Source organism: Budorcas taxicolor, chromosome 3 (genome assembly GCF_023091745.1).
Source record: "Budorcas taxicolor isolate Tak-1 chromosome 3, Takin1.1, whole genome shotgun sequence".
Lineage (NCBI taxonomy): Eukaryota > Metazoa > Chordata > Mammalia > Artiodactyla > Bovidae > Budorcas > Budorcas taxicolor.
Genome location: NC_068912.1, coordinates 4,574,376 through 4,596,279, shown reverse-complemented (window position 1 = coordinate 4,596,279; position 21,904 = coordinate 4,574,376). Strand labels below are relative to the sequence as shown.

Sequence of the window (21,904 nt, the reverse complement as noted above, 5' to 3'; positions counted from 1 at the left end):
TCATCCTCCATGAAGCCTTTGCTAATGCTCCATCAAGAGGAGATGTTGCGCTCATTTGAATCTTCATAACAGCTGGGGGTACCATGTGTTAGGTTCTGCTTGAAACTCTGGTTCATTCATCTGCTTGTCTCATACCCATCCTTGAGGGCATAAACTGGATCTCAACCTATCATTATATACCCTTGAGCATCTAGGACAGAACCTTGCATAGAACAGGTGCCTGAGCTCGCATTATACATGCCACATCCAGAGCTGGAAAGGACCTGAGAAAGCATTTAAGCTGCCCTTTCAGTTTTTCTTAAGGGGTACCCAAGGCCAAACAGGGGAGAGTGCTTTGCCAGAGCCAATAGCTAACCATTGCCAGTCAGAGCTAGAACTCGGTCCCTTGGCCAGCAGAGTGGCCGCAATCATCCTAGAGCACACAGAATTTCCCTCTGATGGCCTGGACTGAATGACAAAGCCTGTGAGAAGTGGACGTGCCAATACTGTGTCCAGAGGCTCGCTGGGAGGACCAAACTCATCTGAGGGTGGGGTTGGGGGGTGGATATTATTGACCACAATCATAGCCATCCATTGGCTGTGTCCCCACATGCCAGGCACTGTACTCAGCCCTTTTCCTCAGTTGCCTTATTGTCATTGTCTGCAAAGAACAGCCACCCAATCTCAGAGGACTGACTTCTCTCCCTTTTTCCCTTCTAGGCTAATGGAGGTTGGCAGGATGCTACTACCCCTTCATCAGTGACCTCCCCTACAGAAGGCCCTGGCAGTGTTCACTCTGATACCTCCAACTGATCTCCCAGCAGTCGCATCCCGGCTGACCCTGTGCTCCAGTCGAGGCAGGGCCAGGAGGGAGGGTTTCTCAACGCTGAAGCGGTCAGACTGGAGGTCGAAGCAATCAGCAAACACAATAAGAGTCTCCTTCTCTTCTCTTCTTTGGGATGCTATTTCAGCCAATCTGGACACTTCTTTATACTCTCTTCCCCCCCCCTTTTTTTTTCTGGGTAGAAGCCACCCTTCCCTGCCTCCAGCTGTCAGCCTGGTGTCCGTCATCTTCCCTGCCCCTTTCCCTCTGTCCTAGACTCCCTGGGTCCCTGCCCTCTCTTACATCCTTGAAGGATATTTTCAACAATGATAGGAATTTAAAGAGGAAAACGCAAAGAACATAATAAAAGCATTTGTATATTTTCCTGCTGGTGGTTTGAGGAGCCAGATTCCCTCCCTTGGTCCCTCGCTCCCTCTGCTATCAGGCAGTCCTTCTCTGTTTCTCTCGTTTACTCTCACTACCTCTCGGCAGGAATACGCCACGTTGCCCTGCTCGTCCCAGGCCACCCTGCCTCCTCTTGCTCTGCCTTCCCTGAGGACAGTACTGCTTAGGACACAATTCCTCCTCTTCCTTGTCGCCCCAGGTATTCACTGGGGGCTGTCACTGCTGGGCTTCTGCAAGTGCCACAGTTTCTGGTTTTACCCCCACCAGGTTGATTCCCAGGCAGGAAGTCAGGCAGCAAAAGAGGGCTTGAGGAGCAAGAAGGGCAGGATTCTTAGAGGCTTTTGCATCTTTCCAGTGACAGCTCTTGGTCTCAAGAAGCACAGTCTTTGGAGACCGTGCTGTAAGCAATGTTCAGAACCTATTGCAAAACCAGGTCTGAGTTAGGCATGGTGGTGAATGCATCCCTAAGGAGTGGAAGGCTCTTATCCTACAACCCTTAACCTTATCCCACCCCTCCTCCCCACAACACACAGGTATACAAACATGTACACCCGTGCACAGACACACATTCACTTGCCCCAAATCAGTCACATGCCACATATGAATACCTGCGGTAGTAACCATAGCATTACACCTTGTGAGCGCAAGAGAGCAAAACAGCCACTCTGAGTGAAGGTCACTGACATAGAGAAGCAGTGTGTGCCTGGGGCTTCCAGGGCCCCAGCCTGCACACACCAGAATGGCATACACAGGACTTGAACATGATGAAGGGTAGACTTCCTAAACTGTTGGTGTTCCCAGCACCTTTGGAGCTCTTGGGCAGCCACACAGTACTTCCAGTGTCTGCAGTGGATTTGGTTCTGTCTGGTTTTTGTGTTTGTGTTAGGGACAGTGCATCAATTATCCAAAGTGTCATATGGCACCACATTCTTGTCCTGGAGGAGAAAATTGTTTAAGAACATGGATGAGACAAACTTTTTGTTTACTTATGCAGAAGACCTGAGAGTGATGGGGGACAGGGAGGTAGTGCTTTCAGTTAAATCATTTGTGATTTTTATTGCCTGGGAATATCTAAGAGTGAAGAGTATGTGCTATTACACTGTTTTCTGATTTTACCTGAACTCACAGTCTTCATAGCCAACTGTGCCGAAAGAAAAGATGGCATCTTTTTTGATTAAATGGGAAGTGTTCAGATCTCTTGGTGCCTCATTTTCTTCGTCTGTAAAATGGGTTTATGCCTGGCTCACCAAAAGACTGAAGAAATTGATTTCGTTCATACCCAATATATAATTGTGAAGTCAGGGGAAGTAGCTTCCCTAAAATAAACTGGCCCATGCTGTGTCGGGAGGATACATGGTTTTTCTGTTCTAACTTTTGATTAGCAGTAATGCCTGAGGTCGTCACCATGAGGACGAAGAGCAGAGTCAGTGTTGTTGCTTTTCTTTGTTTGTTTAGGCCTGGCTGGTTTGTAGAGTAGAGATAAGCTTCTAAACTGGAAAAATGTGATCTGGTTCTCTCAGCTTGTACTAGAATCCAACATGTGGCCTCATAAGCATTTAGTCCCCTGTCTCATCTGCTCTGTTTGAGAAAGCCTCTGGGAGAGGTATAAAGCCCTGAGGGGGGAAGATGACCAGCTGACAAGATCATGGACATTCTGCACGGCACTGCAGTAATGATTAGAAAATGCTCCTGTGTGTGGGTGTTGGGAGGTAGGGGAAAGCAACCAGAAGGTGTGTGTATTTGAAGGAAATGCAAAAAGTAAATATTTGGCAAGATGGCATCATACCTGGATGGCTAAGAGGAGTAGGAAGACTGTGTCTACTAACCTGTGCCATCATCAGAACAGAGCTTGATAAAGAGGCTTCCTGGAAGGAAACATCTTGTGACCATTCTACAGTGATTAGAACCAGGGAAGAACTTGGTCTGAGTGGCAGGGATCTATTGAAACTACCCACACAGGAATATGGTAGGATTGTATCCCCTTGACTTGGGGCAAAGTACGAAAGAGACACAAAAGGGTTCTCTTGGAAACAGGAAGGATGATTGCAGATTTGGTTTGAATGATCACCATTTTAAGCTGATGAAAGAGATCAGAGTGGTGCCACCTTTGCACAGGCAGTTTCTCTCCCTGCAGTGGTTTGCACTGATGCTCACCCCTCACTGTGTCATCCCTACCCTGCTCGTCACATGGCGCTCTTTACCTTCCCCCCGCTCACCCATGATCACGTCGGACATGGCGGCCACCAGCCGTTTTTGTATTAAGGGAAGCATGAGAATGCTGACAGTGGAAGGATGGGTATGGAAAGAGCGTGCCTCTGGAAATACAGTTCCCTGGGAATTCTTATTAGGTCAGTCATACAGATACCAAAATGTGCCCCAAGATTCCTTCATTTTCTGATGGAAGTGGGAGTACTCCATTTTCCCCGCAGCCGACTTCCCCTGAGAAGTAAAACTCGCCCTAAGCTTTGCCCACCTTGTGACTCTTCATCACACCCTCCTTTTCATCCCTAACTCCTGCCCCTGGTGTCGAATTGACTCCTGTGCAGTAGTTTTGCCAAGTGGCACCTTCTTTTTTTTTTTTTTGCTGTGGTAGTGTTTTTTTATTTGCCAATTGCCTTTTCTCACGTATCTTTCCCTGCCCCCCTTGCCTTCTGAGTTTTATTTTTCTGCCCAGAAAAACCTGACTTCGATACCAAAAAAAGATGAAACTACAGAAACTCAAATTTAAAAAAAAAAAAACCTAAAAAAAAACAAAAAAATACTCAACGATTCTTTCAGCTTTATTAACATTTTCCATTGTTTCTTGCGACTTGTGTCTCGTTCTTTGTAGTATTGATGATGAACATTTGATAATGAATGTTCTTGTATATTCAGATAAAGAAAAAAAAAAACCAAAAAAGCGGTCTGAATTTAATAGTGTTTATAATAAAAATTTTAAAAATGACCCTCTTAGCACGCAAAACAGGATGGGGAATTTCCCCTCTTCTTTCTGTGACAATGCACATCATTCCTGCATTAGTTTTTAACACCCAACTACCTACATTCACCATTTCCCCCATTTTTCTTTTATTTTCTTGCATTTGTGAATTAGTTCAAGAATGCTAGAAAAGTGTCGAGTTGTGCACATCCATTTCCTGTTTCACAATGTTTAAAAGTGACAGTAATTCATTTTGTAAACTAAAAAAAAAAAAGTTTGGAATAGTGAGCATAATAGGTACAGCCTAACATGTTATTATGTTTATTAACTTTGAGACCCAGAAATAAATTCTTTACTTTTCTTTATCCTGCTCTTTAAACTATATTAAAAAAAAAATTGTGTTATTTTTGGTTTGTTTATGGGAGGGTGCTTTTTTAATTTTCAGGATTATGATCTTGGTGTTTTTATTTCTTAAATATGTATCCGAGGTGATGTGAAAAGATGACATTTGTAGAATAGGCTGTTTCCATGTACTTCTGTTTGCTTAAGAATTCAGTTGACTTCAGAGACAAGCCCCACAATGACGTCACATGACTCACCTGTATTTCTGGAGTGTGTGGCATTCCAAAGTCCCTGGGGGAAAAAAAAACAACTGCAGGGACTTGAAGTTCCTTTTTTTGACCTTTAACACTTCAAGGAATTGGTCCAGGGTAACTTTTTATATTGTAGGGAGAAGTTTTTGCCTTGGTTGATTGTGAATGTCACATTAAAATGCTTTCTTTTCTTTCTTCCTGATTGATAACAACCTTCCACAAAGCCTTTCCAACTAGAGAGGATTTTTTTCTTCCAGAGGAATTTCACAGGAGATTCTGGTGGGGTGTGTACCATTAGCTGAGTAGACTAGATCCAGGAGCTGTCCCGAGAGCCCTGCAGCCTGGATTTATTTCCAGCCAGACTCAGTGCTGAGTGGTTATGCTGGTTTCATGGGCTAACTCTCACTAACTTTTGATTTAGGCAGCTGCTTAAAGCAGATTGTCAAACTGGCTTGATTCGGAATGTTTTTGTTAAGTTAGGGGAGAAAAGAAAGCAATGTTATCTGGAGAAACTTAATTTAAATGGTTTTCATTCCACAGATGACTAAGCATTCAGAAAGCAGCCAGAACCTAAGCAAGAAAAGTGAGCAACACTTTAGGAAGTGTCTCTACCCTAATGCATGCACTGTTGTTTTTAAGTCATAAAAAAACAATGACGACGAGCTTTTCACATCACCTTTATGGTTTCAATCCCTAGCTCAAAGCTTTCTGGACTCTCTTTATTTTTTTTGTAAACATTTTTTTTTTCCTTTTGTTAAAATTAATAAAACATTCAATGTTTTCCCCTTTTCTCTCTTATTCTTTTCTTTCCTTTGGCGTTTTCAATTATTTTGAAGTGCTTTCCTTTGGTTGTTGGTTTTATTCTCCCACTCCTCCTCCCCTGTTCTTATTATTCAGAGTATAAACCTGCAAAGCTCTGCTCTGTTTTGGTTTTGAAATTTTAAGCTTTTCTGCTTCTGTGAGAGCACAGGCTTCTGTCCCTTTTGATTCCAACTGAAATTTTGTGTTCTCTAATGATACTAACACGGTGTAGGTTTTACAGTCTCCTAATTTGTACTGGTAATGCATATTCCAAATAAATAGTTTCTTTTGTTGCAAAAAAAAAAAAAGTATACTTGTATTTGGTGTAAATTTATTTTCTTACCTGCTGATAACTTGTCTTTCCCCAAACTATGATTTAGTTTAATGTGGATTATAATTTAAACTGTGGCCCTCATCATTTTAAAGGCTACATTTGCAGTGGGACAAATTGAGTTACTTTCCTCACACACAAAGGAAGGGAGGGAGAGAAGGAAGGAAAGACGGATTTTTTTACGTGCGAATATTAGCTGTGCTGCAGGAAGGCAGAGCACCCAGTTTTGTCTGCTTGTCTGTGATCGGCAGCCATCAGCCAAATACCAGTTAAAATGTTAGGGTGATGTTCCACAATAAATTACAAGTTTCTGAGTCACAGCCATCTTCCACCGGCTCTCCTTTCCTTCTCTTTGCTTTGATCTGGTCCTAAGGAAAATTGTGGTACCAGAAAGATGCTGCAGGGGAAGGAATGAGTCTAAGTTAGAAGAACCACCCAGCTCTGGGAAGTATGACAGATGCTCCTCCACTGGGCAAACATGCCTGCCGTGTGTTACGTGTGCCATCCCGTGTGGTCGTCTCTTGCAGAGGTTTGTCTACACTCGCAATGAGCCCCTGACCTTTGGGGTTGTGGTCTGTTACAGAGTTTAATGTCTCAGAGTGTTCTGGCTGGATCACCACTTCAGCCTTCAACACCTACGTCTGCTTCCAGGCCCTTAACACCATTTATTTGTGCATAGAGTGGGATGCAGCTTCTTGCCTGCCATTCCTCATATCGTTCCTCGAGAGGCATCACATGCATCATTTTCTCATTCTTAACACCTTAAGCTTCAGGAGGCTCTGCCCAAAGCCCCAGAGAGGCAGGTCTATATTGAAAATGCCAATCACTCACCCTTTCATCCCTATCATGATTCTAATCAATAGAAAGCAGATGAAAAGAATGGACCATCATAGGAGGGGGTCAAATCATCATTTTTCTTAACAGATAAGCTAAGTGCCCAATGGCCTCAAAAATATAAAGCTGTCTTGCCAAGGTTGATTTGGAGAGCATGTTCAGCAATCAAAATGGAGACCTCATGTCTTCTCTGCAAATTTAAACATGGGAGCATTTATGGAAGTTTGGGTATACAAGGTAGTGTTAGACCACTTCGTCCTTCAGTTGCCCGGAGAATTGTGAACCTCACCCACCCACCTAGTTTATTACTTAAGAGTGGTACTAAACTGTTGTAGTAGACCAAGACTGCTGCTGCTACTGCTGCTAAGTCGCTTCAGTCGTGTCCGACTCCGTGCGACCCCATAGACGGCAGCCCACCGGCCTCCCCCATCCCTGGGATTCTCCAGGCAAGAACACTGGAGTGGGTTGCCATTTCCTTCTTCAGTGCAGGAAAGTGAAAAGTCAAAGTGGAGTGGCTCAGTCGTGTCCAACTCTTCGCGATCTCATGGACCGCAGCCTGTGCCTCGAATTCAGTACAAGTCTGTTTCTCACTAATAATGGTAATAGCCCCCAGCAAACATTCCTTGTCAGGATGCCTTGTCTTCATGCAGTGATTCAGGGATCCAGTTCCTTCAGCCTGCAGGAATTTGTAGTCCTCCACATCTGACCTGCAGGAGGGAAAGAGTGTGTAGAAAGGTCACCACTTCTTGAAAGCCTTAACCAAGAGCTCCCTTCCATTCATATTCCTAAATGCAAGAGTTGAGGGGTGGGCAGAAGGATGGAAAAGTGGTCCCTGTCTAGGCAGCCACTTCCTGGCAATAACAGCACACAATAACTCCTTGAGTAGTCAGCCGTCTCATCACACCTAATGCTCCAGGATTAGTGAGAAAAGCAAGTCCACAGAGCTGTTTCACTGCACAGGACAGACTCCCAAGAAAACCATTTTCAGTAACATCCCAGGGTTGGCTCTGTTACTTTTCAGCAGAGAAGACCCAGAAAGAGGTATAACAACGGGGGCCAGAGCTGAGCCACCTCCTCAACAATCTCCACACTTGGCTGTTGTCTAAACTCCTGACTTCAGTACTCAGCCCACGGTCATCATGAAAGGAGAGCTGCTGTTCCTCAAGGCAGCCTGCCTGGCCCTTAAGGAAGTCTCTCCCATGTTTATTGCTCTCTAGAAGGGTCAGATCTAGTGGCCAGCAGTTACTTCAAATGAAGTCGAAAGCATTAAGAATCACAAAATCTGATGAGCTCAGCACTCCACACCCGCACCCTCAACATAGAATTTCTACCTGCTTCTCCTTGTAGACTTCTGTGACCTCCCCTACGTGAACAAGAAAGCAGGACACCAATGTTCCAACCACCCTTTGTTATCCAAAATATGGCCTCCTTTCTGGAAATATTCAGCGTGAAGGATGGCACAAGAGTTTAGTCTTAGGAAGTCATTGGGTGAGGCAAGGAAGGTGCTTTACCCTATATCTTTGTACCAGAGGCCCAGAGAGGCGTGAAAATTCCAACAGTGACCAGATAAAGAGAGCAGGGGATTTACTGTCTGAGCCAATCAGACACAGGGAGACACAATCTCTGGCTTCTAGCCTTAGGTATACTTCCCAGACCACTCTGGGCAGTGTAAGAGTAGGTAGGCAAGACGAGTTGTAAGGGGCCACGTGCTTGGGAGAAACGTTGACCTTGTTTATTTTCCTGTATGTGTGTGTGTGTTAATCTCTCAGCCATGTCTGACTCTTCATGATCCCATGGCTTGTAACTCACCAGGTTCCTCTGTCCATGTAATTCTCCAGGCCAGAATACTGGAGTGGGTTGCCATTTCCTCCTCCAGGGTATGTTCCCAACCCAGGGATCAAACTCAGGTCTCCTGCATTGCAGGCAGATTCTTTACCAGCTGAGCCACCAGGGAAGCCCATATTCTCATGGAATCCATGCAAAAAACAGCTTATCTCATGCTTCTGGATTCCTCTGGATAAATCATAGGGTCCATTCATTAATCATAGGGTCCATTCATTATGTCCAGGTGACACTCCAAGCCCAAATTCCATCTGTCTCATGAAAACCAACCACACCGTCCAGTGAAACTCACCAGTATTGACAATGAGCACTTCTGAACAGCATAAAAGTAGCTTTTTGGTGGTCAGACGGTAAAGAATTAGCCTACTCTGGATCTGTCCAAGGCTTCCATTGTTCAGACAGGTCCTGCTCACCTTTAATCCCTTTGAGGGGTCCAACTCCACAAGAGGTATCTTTCCATTGCCCGCTGAGGTATTGTTTGCCCAATAGGTATGTTCCTGCCCTCCCCAGCCATCCCCTGGGCTGCAGTTTCAGAACACAGGACATGTCTGCATTCCTATACACACTAACTACTGTGCTGGAATTCAGTAATAATTCTTGCAGTGTTTTACCAGGATCTTCTTGATTTTTCCCTTTTAAATGTGTCCACATTTTCTTGTATCACCTAGTGAAACCTATAAAGTCACCCACTGGAACATCTCCAGTTGCTTTCATTACCTACCCACTAACTGCAGCTTTCAGTGGGTCTTTCTTAGAACCTTTGGTGTGAGGGATACATGTAGTTTGCTCACTGAGATCTTAAAAGCCAGACCACGTGAACTTGAATCTCTGTCAGGTTCTCTGACACTAAATGAGAGGTTTTTATTTCATATCAACCAATTCTCAAACATTCCAATAGATGTCCTACAATCCTATTCAACTCTGACACTAACTATTGAGGGTTAGTGTCAAACCCCCACAGGCTTCAGGGCTCCATTCCACAAGACTGCCCTCACTGCAGACACCCATAGCAAGCATCAGGTCAGCCGCACTTCTGGTTGGCCAGTTATCAATCAGACAATCCCACAACCCCCATGTCAGGTTTGATCATTTGCTAGAACGGCTCACAGAACTCAGGATGCCACTAAGCTTATATTTACTGGTTTATTATAAAGGATGCCGGAGAAGGCAGTGGTACCTCACTCCAGTACTCTTGCCTGGAAAATCCCATGGACGGAGGAGCCTGGTAGGCTGCAGTCGATGGGGTTGCAAAGAGTCGGACATGACTGAGTGACTTCACTTTGACTTTTCACTTTTATGCATTGGAGAAGGAAATGGCAGCCCACTCCAGTGTTCTTGCCTGGAGAATCCCGGGGACAGGGGAGCCTGGTGGGCTGCTGTCTATGGGATCACACAGAGTCGGACACGACTGAAATGACTTAGCAGCAGCAGCAGCATGAAGGATACAGATGATCATCGATATAAAGAGAAGGTCTGAAAGGGATCTGAGTGCAGGATCCTCTGACTCCATGGAGTTGGGTTGTCTCACCCTCCCAGCATGTGGGTGCTATGGCTTAAGAGGTGTTTGTGGTGATATCAATACATGGGTTAAATTGATTAAATCATTGGCCATTGATGATTTTCTCAATCTCTAGCACTTCTTCCTACATGGTGATTGGGATTTGGAGCTAAAAGCTTCAATTTTCTGATCAAGGCTTAGTCTTTCTCTGACCAGTTCCCATCCTGACAAAATTAAGGAGCCCACAAACTAAACATACTCCTATCACTTAGGAAATATGAGGGTTTTAGGAACTCTGTATCAGGAACCAGGGATAAATACCAATTTAACATCAATATAAAAAAAAATGAAAACAACTTAGAATAACACCTGATACACATAAGTGCTAAAAGCATGTTTATTATTAGTATTATTTATACTTCTGATTATCTGGGTGCATCTGTATCCCTGAACTAGTTGCAATCAGGATGTCCTCTTTTTCCATAGTTCCATTGTAAAGAGCTATTAGCTATGGGCATATTTTCTCTTTTCTTTCTTTTTTTTTTTTTTTAATATCAGTCTAGCCTGGCTACTAAGATCTTGTCCTTCCTGAGAAAATTCCTGTTATCTCTCTGGCTCAATTAATGTGTCTTCCATCATTTCTCACTCACTTTTGCACTATTCCTATCTTAAGAAAATGTAGGATTTTTTTTTTAAACAAGTTGATGTTTAGAAGTAGATAAGCAGAGTTGGTCTTGGACAGAACTGTGAGGTCATTAAAGTTTCTCTCCCACATGCCAACTTCTCTGATCCTTTTCCAGGGTGAGAGGATGTGATGTGCTCTTACGTCTTATTTTAATGGCTTCAGCTTGCAACCTCTTTCCTCAAAGGATACTCTGCTCTCCAAATGCTTCGGGATTTTTTTTGCAAGTCCTTCAGGCCGAACTTACCTACGTAGAAGGCTGAAAGTTTTCTAGTTTCTTATTAATCAGTACAAGTAGCAGTAGTTGAATGAGAATCAAGACTTTCACAGCAGGATGACTGCAGTTAACAAGGCTGTATATTTGAAAGTTGCCAAGTGAGTAGATCCTAAAAGTTCTCTTCATGAGGAGCGAACCTTTCCCACCCCCACCTTAAGTCTATGAGATGATGGATGTTTACTAAAAATTACTGTGGGAATCATTTCACAATATACTCAAGTCAAGTCATCATGTGGTATACCTTCAACTTATCTCAACAAAAAAGAATTTTTATTTATGGTCAAAGAGATGCTGAGTTTGGAGAAGGAAATGGCAACCCACTCCAGTGTTCTTGCCTGGAGAATCCCAGGGACGGGGGAACCTGGTGGGCTGCCATCTATGGGGTCACACAGAGTCGGACACGACTGAAGTGACTTAGCAGTAGCAGATGCTGAGTTGCTCTCTAAATGCAAGGGTCTGGGAAACTGTCCTAGGGAATATATCTGACCTCCCTGCTCTTATCTCAAATTGAAAATAAAGCCTTTTTGTGCAGATCTGGTCTGAATCACCCACCAAGCATGTCTAAGAAGACAAACCAGAGTATAGATCTTTGGAGAGCTCTGACTTCCTCATGTGCACATGGCCTGGAAGTTCAAACAGGGCCCTCTGCCCCTGTAGCCAGATAACAAAAGACTGTGACATCATGCATCACATTAACCACTTGTCTTCTGCACCCAAGTTTGTATCAGTTAGTTCATTGCATCTTGACCTTCAATGACATGGTGAAAATGGAAGATTTAGTCACTGAGTTGTGTCTGTCTGTAGCCCACCAGGCTCCTCTATCCATGGAATTCTCCAGGCAAGAATCCTGGAGTGGGTAGTCATTCCCTTTGCTAAGGGATATTCCCAACTCAAAGAGCAAACCCACAATGATATAAACCCAGCTCTTTTATTTCTGGGTCTTCGATCTTACCTCTCTGCACATTACTGCTTTTCAGTACAATTCCCTCTTTGGGATTTTCCTTGCTTGGCCCAGACCTCCTCTGTGGCAATAGCAAATCTCTGCTGAGAATTCTGCAAGTGCCCTGGGCTCCTCTCCTGAGACATCGCAGACGGTTGCCAGACAGGCCACAGGCTGTGTGACCACCCTTACATTTCTCCAGTAAGCAAGCATGCCCTTGACCACCTCCTGCGTGCTGACAGTGGCTCTGTACTTCAGAAGGACCTTAATGTCTAGCGGGACTACCACTGGAAAGACTTTTTCAACAAGACAAAGTGTTAAACAAAAAACAACACAAATCTCTAAGCCCTTGCTCGTGAATAACAACTGTACTCATCAATTAACAAGCTTGGGCAAGGTTTTAAAACTATGATGTCCATGAACAAAAAGCTCAGATCCAGGGGGAAATGGGATTAGGCTGGGCTGATGGAGCAGATGTAGATTAGAATGAAAGCATTCTTGCTACTGGATGATTTGAAGCGACTAAACCCTTCAAAGGATAGAACGATAGGAAGCCCAAGAAACTGCCGAGGAAATGTATGACCGTCTCCATTATTTTAAATCATCTAACTTCAAGGAGAGGTGGAAGGATGCTAGGCAAGCATCCCTAACCCCCAGAAGCAATGATAATGTTGAGTCAAAGCCTTCTCAAACTTGGAATATTGTTACTGTTCCTTCCCCTAGTCGTACAGGAATTCAGCTCCATCCAATTCAACGAATGCCTCCTGGCAGCTGTGTGCTAGGAATATGCCAGTGAAGCAGATCACTCGGATCAGTTAGTAATTGCTTTCTTGAAACATCTGTACATAAATTTAGGTTGCTCTGTAGAGATAAAGAAACAATATTAGAATGATAGAAAATATAATTCTGAGAGTCTTTCACTAAGCTAGCCTCCTTCTTCCTGTAAGCTCAAATAAGAACAACTGGCTGTAGCCGATGGTCTTCTCATAGTACCCCTCCCCAAATTCCAAGCTTCTTCCTTTGTTTTAACCTTTTTGCAAATTTCGCTCATGATGTAATTATATCAACCACCTAAAATGATGGCCCTACCTTATTCACAGACCCACTTGGTCTTTTTTTTTTTTTTTTTTAATGTGGTTTTATTGGTTTTTTTGGTCATGAGACACATGGGATCTTAGCTCCTTGACCAGGGATCAAACCCATACTCCCTTCATTGGAAGGTAAAGTCTTAAACACAAGACCACTAGGGAAGTCCCCACATACTTGTTCTTTAGGCATAGGTCCAATTCCTCTAGGAAGCCTTTCTCCTTCCTGGAGTTATCTGTTCCTCCAAATATCCTCCAGGGTGTGTATCTTTGGCTCTGCCTTGAAATGTTGTTAAATATCCTATCTCCCCACATACATTATTAGAGTTCAAGGGGCACCATCTTACACACCTAACAGGCACAGACAAAGGAGAAACACACCTCAGACAAAGGAGAAACAATGGGAGGGAGAAAGAACTGAGGGAAGGAGGAGGAGAAGAAATAAGAAAAGATAGAGAAAAACTGAAGGTAGAGAGAAGGGGTAGGAAGAGATAAAGAGGAGGGTGCAGAAAGAAAATGGGCAGCAAGGAGAGGAGAATGGGACAGAGAAAAGAAAAGAGATCGAAGAAGAAATAATAAAGGACAGCAAGAGTGGAGGGGAGAAAAAGAGAGGAAGACAGCAAGGCCAAGTAAGACCGTGAAGGGAGGTCACACTCCCCCACCCCGCCAATAAGATCCCTGGCACTTGGGTAGTAAGAGGTCAGGAAAGAGGGTGTGGGGACTTCCCCGGCCCTCCAGTGGTTAGGACTCCACCCTTCCATTGCAGGGTACATGGGTTCAATCCCTGGTCAGGGAACTAAGATCCTGCAAACTGCTGGCCTGGCCAAAAAAAGGGGGGGAGTGGTGAAGAGAGATAAGGTCTTGAAGCACGCAGCAAGGATAAAGACAAATGCCCATGGCATTACCTCACATAGTTGGTTAAGAGCAGCTCTGCCAACTTCACTCTATACATGAAGTCTGTGATTCATTTAAAGCTAATTATTTTTGGATTTTTTTCAAATATCTTATGACTATACAGTGGAGGTGACAGATTCAAGGGATTAGATCTGATAGACAGACTGCCTGAAGAACTATGGATGGAGGTTTGTAACATTGTAAAAGAGGTGATGACCAAACCATCCCCAAGAAAAAGATGCAACAAGGCAAAGTGGTTGTCTAAGTAGGCTTTACAAACAGCCAAGAAAAGAAGAGAAGGGAAAGGCAAAGGAGAAAGGGAAAGATATACCCAACTGAATGCAGAGTTCCAGAGAACAGCAAGGAGAGATTAAAACAAACAAACAAACAAACAAACAAACCTTCTTAAGTGAACAATGCAAAGAAATAGAGGGAAAAAATAGAATAGGAAAGAACAAAGCTAGTGGAGGTTATGGAATTGCAGCTAAGTTATTTAAAATCCTAAAAGATGCTGCTGCACTCAATATGTCAGCAAATTTGAAAAACTCAGCAGTGGCCACAGAAATGGAAAAGGTCAGTTTTCATCCCAATCCCAAAGAAGAGCAATGCCAAAGAATGTTCCAACTACCATACAATTGCACTCATTTCATATGCTAGCAAGGTAGTGCTCAAAGTTCTTCAAGCTAGGCTTCAACAGTATGTGAGCCAAAAACTTCCAGATGTACAAGCTGGGTTTTGAAGAGGCAGGGGAACCAGAGATGAAATTGCCAATATTCAATGGATCATAGAAAAAGTAAAGGAATTCCAGAAAAGCATCTACTTCTGCTTCATTGACTATGCTGAAGACTTTAACTGTGTGGATCACAACAAACTGTGGAAAATTCTTAAAGAGGCAGTAATTCCAGACAACCTCACCTGCCTCCTGACAAACCTGTATGCAGGTCAAGAAGCAACAGTTAGAACCAGACATAGAGCAACAAGCTGGTTCAAAATTGGCAAAGGAGAATGTCAATGCTGTATATTGTCACCCTGCTTATTTAACTTCTATGCAGAGTACATCATGTGAAATACTGGGCTGGATGAATCACAAACTGAAATCAAGATTGCCAGGAGAAATATCAACAACCTCAGATGATACCACTCTGATGGCAGAAAGTGAAGAGGAACTAAAGTGCCTCTTAATGAGGGTGAAAGAGGAGAGTGAAAAATCTGGCTTAAAACTCAACTTTCAAAAAACTAAAAACTAGATCATGGCATCAGGTCCCATCACTTCATGGACAGTAGAAAGGGAAAAAGTGGAAACAGGGACAGATTTTATTTTCTTGAGCTGCAAAATCACTGCAGATGGTGACTGCATCCAGGAAATTAAAAAAAAAAAAAAAAAAAAAAACTTGCTTCTTGGAATAAAAGCTATGGCAAACCTAGACAGCATAATAAAAAGCAGAGACCTCACTTGGCTAACAAAGGTCCATATCGTCAAAGCTATGGTTTTTCCAGTAATTATGTACAGATGTGAGAGTTGGACCATAAAGGAAGGCTGAGCACTAAAGAATTGATGCTTTCAGATTGTGGTGCTGGAGAAGACTCTTGAGAGTCCCTTTGATAGCAAGGAGTCAAACCAGTCAATCCTAAAAGAAATCAATCCTGAATATTCATTGGAAGGACTGATGCTGAAGCTGAAGCTGAAGCTCCAGTACTTTGACCATGTTATGTGAAGAGCTGAGTCACTGGAAAAGACCTCAATGCTGGGAAAGACTGAAGGCAAAAGAAGCAGGAGAAGGGAGCAGCAGAGGATGCGATGGTTAGATAGCATCACCCACTCAACTCAATAGACCTGAATTTGAGAAAACTCTGTAAGATAGTGGAGTACAGAGGAACCTGGCATGCTATAGTCCATAGGGTCACCAAGAGTCAGACACAATTTAGCAACTGAGCAACAACATATTCATTTATCCTTTACTCAGCCAACACTGAACAAACACTCTGCCCTGCCTGCCAGGTTACTAGTCTAGGACTCCCATGGGAGCGGAAAAGAGAGAGGAGACAAAATAAATAAGAAGGATGGTATGGTGTGCTGTGCTGCGCTTAGTTGCTCAGTCTTGTCCGACTCTTTGTGACTCCATGGACTGTAGCATGCCAGGCTCCTCTGTCCATGGGCATTCTCCAGGCATAGAATACTGGAGTAGTTTGCATGCTCTCCTTCAGGGGATCTTCCCAACCCAGGGGTTGAGCACAGGTCTCCCACATTGCAGGTGGATTCTTTACCATAACCTGAGCCACCAGGTATGTGGGATGATGGTTAGTGCTGGGGGAAAGTAAGACAGGATGATGAAAGTGCTATTGAAAATCAAGACAGAGTGGTCCAGAGGACTGACTAGAAAAATCAGTTTGACCAAACTGCTAAAGGTGGGGAGGGAGGAAGCCACTGTGATATCTGAGATGATTCCAAGCAGAAGGCCCTGAGGCAAGAACACATCAGGAAGCTTTGAGGAATCGCAAGTAGCCCAGTGTATTTGAATCAAGAGAGAATGAGGAGAAGATTATTGGGTAATATGGCCAGAGAATGGACAGTGCAAGGCAGAACATACAGAGCCTCTTGGAGGACGTGGTGAGGATTTTGGCTCTTCCTTCGCATAAACCTGGAGGCAGAGGGTTTGGGGCGAGGAGTAATATGATAAGACTAAGTTTTAACAGTATGCCACTGGCAGCGGTGTTGTAAGTAGACAAAAGGAAAATAAGATTGGAAATGGTGAAGCCGGTTAGAAAACAATTGGAGTATTTGGGGCAGAGAGGATGGTGGCAAGGACTCTGAGAAAATCTAGTGTAAATAAAAACCCAGTGCCTTTCCCAGGACCTGCATTTGTACATGCATTTTTTTTGTCAGAAATGACTTTCTCCCTGCTAGAGTTTGTTGTTGTTCAGTTGCTAAATCGTGTCCGACTCTGCGACCCCACGGACTGCATGCCAGGCTCTCCACTCCACCATCTCCTGGAGTTTGTTCGAATTCATGTGCATTGAGTCTGTGAAGCCACCCAACCATCTCATCCTCTGTCACCCTCTTCTCCTCCTTCCCATATTTCAAGGCTCAGTGCCCCTGACAGCATCCCCCGAGTCCCCAGGGAGGACTGTTGTCCCTACAGCACCCTGCCTATGCCTCTCTTGTGGCACTCATCAAGTCATGTTGCAATTATTGGTTCCTTCTGCCTCCCTTCTACATTAAGAACATGTCCATTTCAATTTGGTTCCCAAGCACTTTTATCAGGGGGAATAAAAAGGTGAATAAATTGCTATCCCATTTACAATCTAATACAGGAGCCTGAACAACTGTTCCCATGCTTACCATGGAGTTTCACTCATAGCTGTCAAACAAATAAGGGAACAAGAAAACTACCAGAAGCCAAGTCCCCAAGGCTGGCCTCCTAATTTACAGTGCTGTGTTAGGAGTCACAGGGTATGGTCTGGCCTGTTGCTCTGACAGCCTCCCCTGGTTATTTCTCCAGTTCTGGTCCAACAAGACACCCACACGTATGTGCTACAGAGCTGAGAGCTAAGGACCTTTCTGTGAGAGAGGGAGACCCTGTGGAAGATTCCAGGCCGTGGTGAGTGCAAGATGATTAAAAGCGGCCAGAGATATATCTATTTTTTCCATAGTACTGGTGGCTGATGCAAAGCTCTCTCCCCAGAGTCTCTTGGTGACATTTGTTACTTGGCTTTTCAATCCTTAAACAGAAATTCTGTCCTTTTCACTGAATTGTTCCTCCTTTGCTAATGTTCTCTCTCCCCCAAGTCCCAGGAAGAGCATTTGACATTTGTTATTGGTACAAGAGCATCATTTGCTGACTGTGAACAACAAAAAAAAGACTTTTCCCCAAGGTGAGAAATGAATGATTATCTCAGATCTCCTTACCCTTTTTCCTGTCCCTTCAGACACAATAGCAATCCACAGCCATGTCGGGCCCTGGTGGAGAGCTGCCCTAATCAGTTTTTGCATTCTAGCTTGGTGGAGATGAGCTGTTATTATAACTGTAAATGTTTCAGTGGAGGGTGAAGGGTGGTGCGTCATGGAATCATAGGATGTGGTGAGGGCATGAAGCTTCAGTGATGACCACTGCATGTAGGATAATGAGATCTCTAAGGATAAGTCCTGTTCCTCCAATCAATGTTTCCTGAGAACCTACTGTGCACCAGGCGTTGTTGTGGATACTGCAGATGACAGGCAAAAATAAAAATACCTAGTCTCTATTCTCAGAATGCTTTCTGCCTAGTGGAAGTGTTTAGCATCAATTCATTATTCACAGAGATAGGTGTACATCTGCAACTTGATAAGTAATAAGAAAAAAGATAGATGATTCTGAGAATTCATAATAAAGAGAATTGAATCAGTCAAGGGGGTCAGCAATGTTTTCTGGAGGCTTCTTGGGCTGCAAACTAGAAAATTAGTTAACTGTAATGATGGATGAGAGGAGGATTCTAGGCAAGGGGAACAGCAGGTATACAGAAGTTGTCTTGGAAGAGAGAACCTGGCAGGTGCAGACCAGAAAGAGCAAGAGAAAGTCCCCGGGGAAGACAGGGAGCACAGGGAGGTGGACATGGGAGGACCACAAGGGGCCTGGCCACCGTGCTCCCCACCTCCCTGCTCTCTACTCCAGGGGGCCCCGCTAAGGAGGTCCTCAGCAAGGGACCCAAGCTCTGAAGAGTAATAGCTCATTCCTTCAGCCATCCAGCACTGACCTATGGAGCAACATTTTGGCATCTAAAAGTAAGGATAACAGGGGAACAATTTACATGCTCATCCCTCCTGAGATCACAGGCTGGGAGATGGGTAGAAATAGAAACACGACCCCACATTACAGGACGTGGTCTCAGCATGTTGCGTTTCAGTGCCGCAGAGTGGCGTTGACTCTAGCAGGTGAGCTGTGGAGGGGCCGAGGAGACTGGAAGAGAAAGAGCGACATTGCCACTGGAAACTGGAACACCCATTCTGCCCCCGTGATTAGCACCACTGTTACTTTCCCATCTCTTTTCTCCCAGCCCCTAGCCCTTCAGTTTCCAGTGCCATTCAGTGTAAATCTGTCTTGGAGGGTTGTTTCTCCTTGTGGTCATATAGTAACAGGCTACTAAACCTGCCTGTGGGGTGAATTATGAGCTGGTCTCTGGAGCCCCGGTCTCTGTTGCCCACGGAATGAATTGTGGTGCTCCATCCAGGCGGCTGGGCTCTTTATTTATTTATTTGTTTGCTTTAGCATATTTTAATCTGATCATTAAATTGCAATCTGCCACCCATCCCCACCCCCGACTGTCTTCCGACAGAACAGATTTTTCATAGGTAATGATACCTATAAACTTCAGGGGTGGCTGTCAGCAGAGCAAACTGGGAAAGGGAGTGGGGAGAGGTTGCAGAAACACGCGAGACATCCCGACCCTCAACCCGCACCGTGAGCTGACCTTGGCTGCTCTGCTCAGCATGATCTGTCCCTGGGGAGCTGGGATGCCCACATTCTCCCGGGCAGCACCTGTGGCCTTTTCTGGCCCAATAAACAGGTGTCTCTGCACTTTGTCCTCGACTGCATAAGATCATCACTGCTCTGCATTGTGCCAGGCAGTAAAGGTGTCACCAAACTCGTGCTGATGGTGCTGCACAGGGATAGCTCTGCACTGATAAATCAGAGGCAAAGAGAATGCCAGATGGTGCCCAGGCACCCGTGTTCCCGAGGTCACCCATCTGATCTGGTGCCGCTCTGCACCAGAGGGATTGCCACCTGTGGCAGCAGGGCCACTATCCTGGAGAGAGTGACAGTTGTCAAGTTGGCGACACCAACTTGTCCAGCTTGTGCTGACACAAGCCTTTGGAGCCTGACCTGTGAGCAGGTGTTATGATACCCATTCTGAAATTGAGAGGCAGGAACTGTGGAGTGAATTGCCCAAGGTAGTACTGGCTCCTAGGAGGTTCTCAACAAGTCATTGTTGAGTGAATGAATGAATGGGTTTGTGCTGCCCTAAAGCAATCTCAAAGCCACCTCTCATGGTTTGCTTCTGGAACCACATCCAGAGGAAGGCCTGGGACTAAGGTCCTAGGAGCCTACAGCACCTACCTGAACCAGACAGGTGAGGAATCACCACAAATGACCCATAAGCAATTCTCCATGTGGGGGGCTCAGTGCTGGAAGGGGCGCCTTGAAGGTGTGTTTGTGTGACAGGCAGCTGGAGACAGGTGTCCGCCTTGCTGTGCTTCTGACGGGCAAGGCAGAGTTCTAAGGGATACATCCACTTCTTTAAGTGTCTCAACAAATCTAGATAAGTACTATCATAATATCCATTACAAATGAAGAAACCGAAGCACAGAGACATTGAACAAATTTCCTGGAAGTTTAAAACTACAGAGTGAAGGAGCCAGGTTTAAACTTCAGCAGTCAGGCTTCGGTGTCTGGACTGTTGAGCACTCTCTCATACATCTTTTTCTTCCAGAATGTGCATGCTCTGCTCTCCAGATCTCATTTCAGAATGCATCTGATTTCAGGTACAGGTGGCAAGAAAGAAGTGGTTCTGGCCTAGGTGTGTGACTTGAAGCAGGAAAGGAAGGTGGTGGTAGGTAACAGCAGATATTTTTCTGGGCTAAAGAACTCACATTTTAAACACTCCCTAGCCCATGGCAAGTCCCTGCACTTTCTATGGCATTAGGAAATGGACTCAAGGCACAAAGCTACCTCAATTCTTTCAAAAAATTGAAATGTGTAGTCCTATCTAGATATAAAACTCAAGACGTCTAGCCTCTAGTCCAAATACCAACCACCAGATCATGGTCCTTAAAATGAATATTATTTTCCTTAAGCAAAATTTTAAATTTTGTAAAAGCCAAACAAATGTCTCTATTCATTATTCTGTAACTAATTTGACAATAGTGATCAACTGGCATCTCAGGGAAGGAGGCGAATTTCCATAATCTGGGAGAAAAGAGATAACTCAGGTCATCTAATCACCCACTAGGAACTTCATACTTAAAGATACTCAAGCCTCTTTTCCAGGGTGGGCAACCATGGCAGAGAGTCTGTTGGTCCAGCCTCCTTCTGTTTCCCAGTCCAGTATCCAAGACTCCTTCCTGTTGCCCAGCCATGGAGTCTCAGAAAGCGTCAGATGCCAGAACGCTCCGTGACAACACAAGGCTGCAGCAGACCAAATGTGCCCCATTGCACCCTGCAATTGTCTTCAAATGACTTTCCCTGTTGATGATCTTACTTAGATTGTGAGCTACCCACAAAGATATAACCTCAGTCCTGACCTCATTCTAACCAGAACCATGGACACGAACCCTCATCTGGCTCGACTCATGACACTCAGAATAACTTTAACCATAGTTATTAACTTGTAACTGATAAGTCGTGGATTACATCTTGATTATTTTGTCAATATTATTTGTGCCCTGAAGGTTCTCAAGTTAAACAAGTGACTATGCTTTGCAGAATCATTCCAAAACAAGTTTGAAGAAATTAATTGAATTTTAAAAGAAGTAACTTGGATGGCATCTGAGTTTCAAAAGGCACCAAAGAAATCCCCTTGCCCACTTCTCCCATTCCCAAGTTGGACCCCACCTCTTGCCATCCAGTATGTGGGATCTGGTCTCTGATATGGCAACTCCTGATGGTTTTCAACAAGAGAGAAATTTTTATTGAAAACCGGAATTTCTGAGGACTGTTCTAGGATGAATGGATTAAAGAGAAGGAAGGCAGCACCAGAGAAGGAGTCTAAGTGGAGATTAGGAAATTTATGAGACAGCATGAGACAGACAAAGAGCACATACTTGGCACCTGGAAAGCCCTAGGTTTAAAATCTTTGTTCTGCTGCTTAAGAGCTGGGAGATCATGAGCACATTATTCAACCTCTCCGAGCCTCCTGAGCCTTTCTCTTCATCTGTAAAGCAGGGATCTCAGAGCTGTCAGGATTCACGAAACACTCTTTTTCAAAGGGCACAGTGCATGCGTGACACACAGCAGGTCCTTCATCCATCA

At 44.4% G+C, this 21,904-nt stretch overlaps 1 protein-coding gene across 3 annotated transcripts in view; it reads left to right on the top strand.

Annotated features, from left to right (window-relative positions):
- The window catches only part of PBX1 (PBX homeobox 1), a 334,001-nt gene that overhangs the window by 293,198 nt on the left and 18,899 nt on the right, over positions 1-21,904 (top strand). For 2 of the 3 annotated variants that reach the window (XM_052636769.1, XM_052636767.1), the window contains one exon: positions 700-1,422. The exons of the other annotated variant lie outside the window; for it this stretch is intronic. Coding sequence is in view for 1 of the 2 variants with exons in the window: in XM_052636767.1 (XP_052492727.1) it covers positions 700-792 (93 nt within the window). In the remaining variant the exon portion in view is untranslated. Of the gene's footprint in view, positions 1-699; positions 1,423-21,904 lie in introns of those variants that run through there. 3 annotated transcript variants of the gene reach the window in all.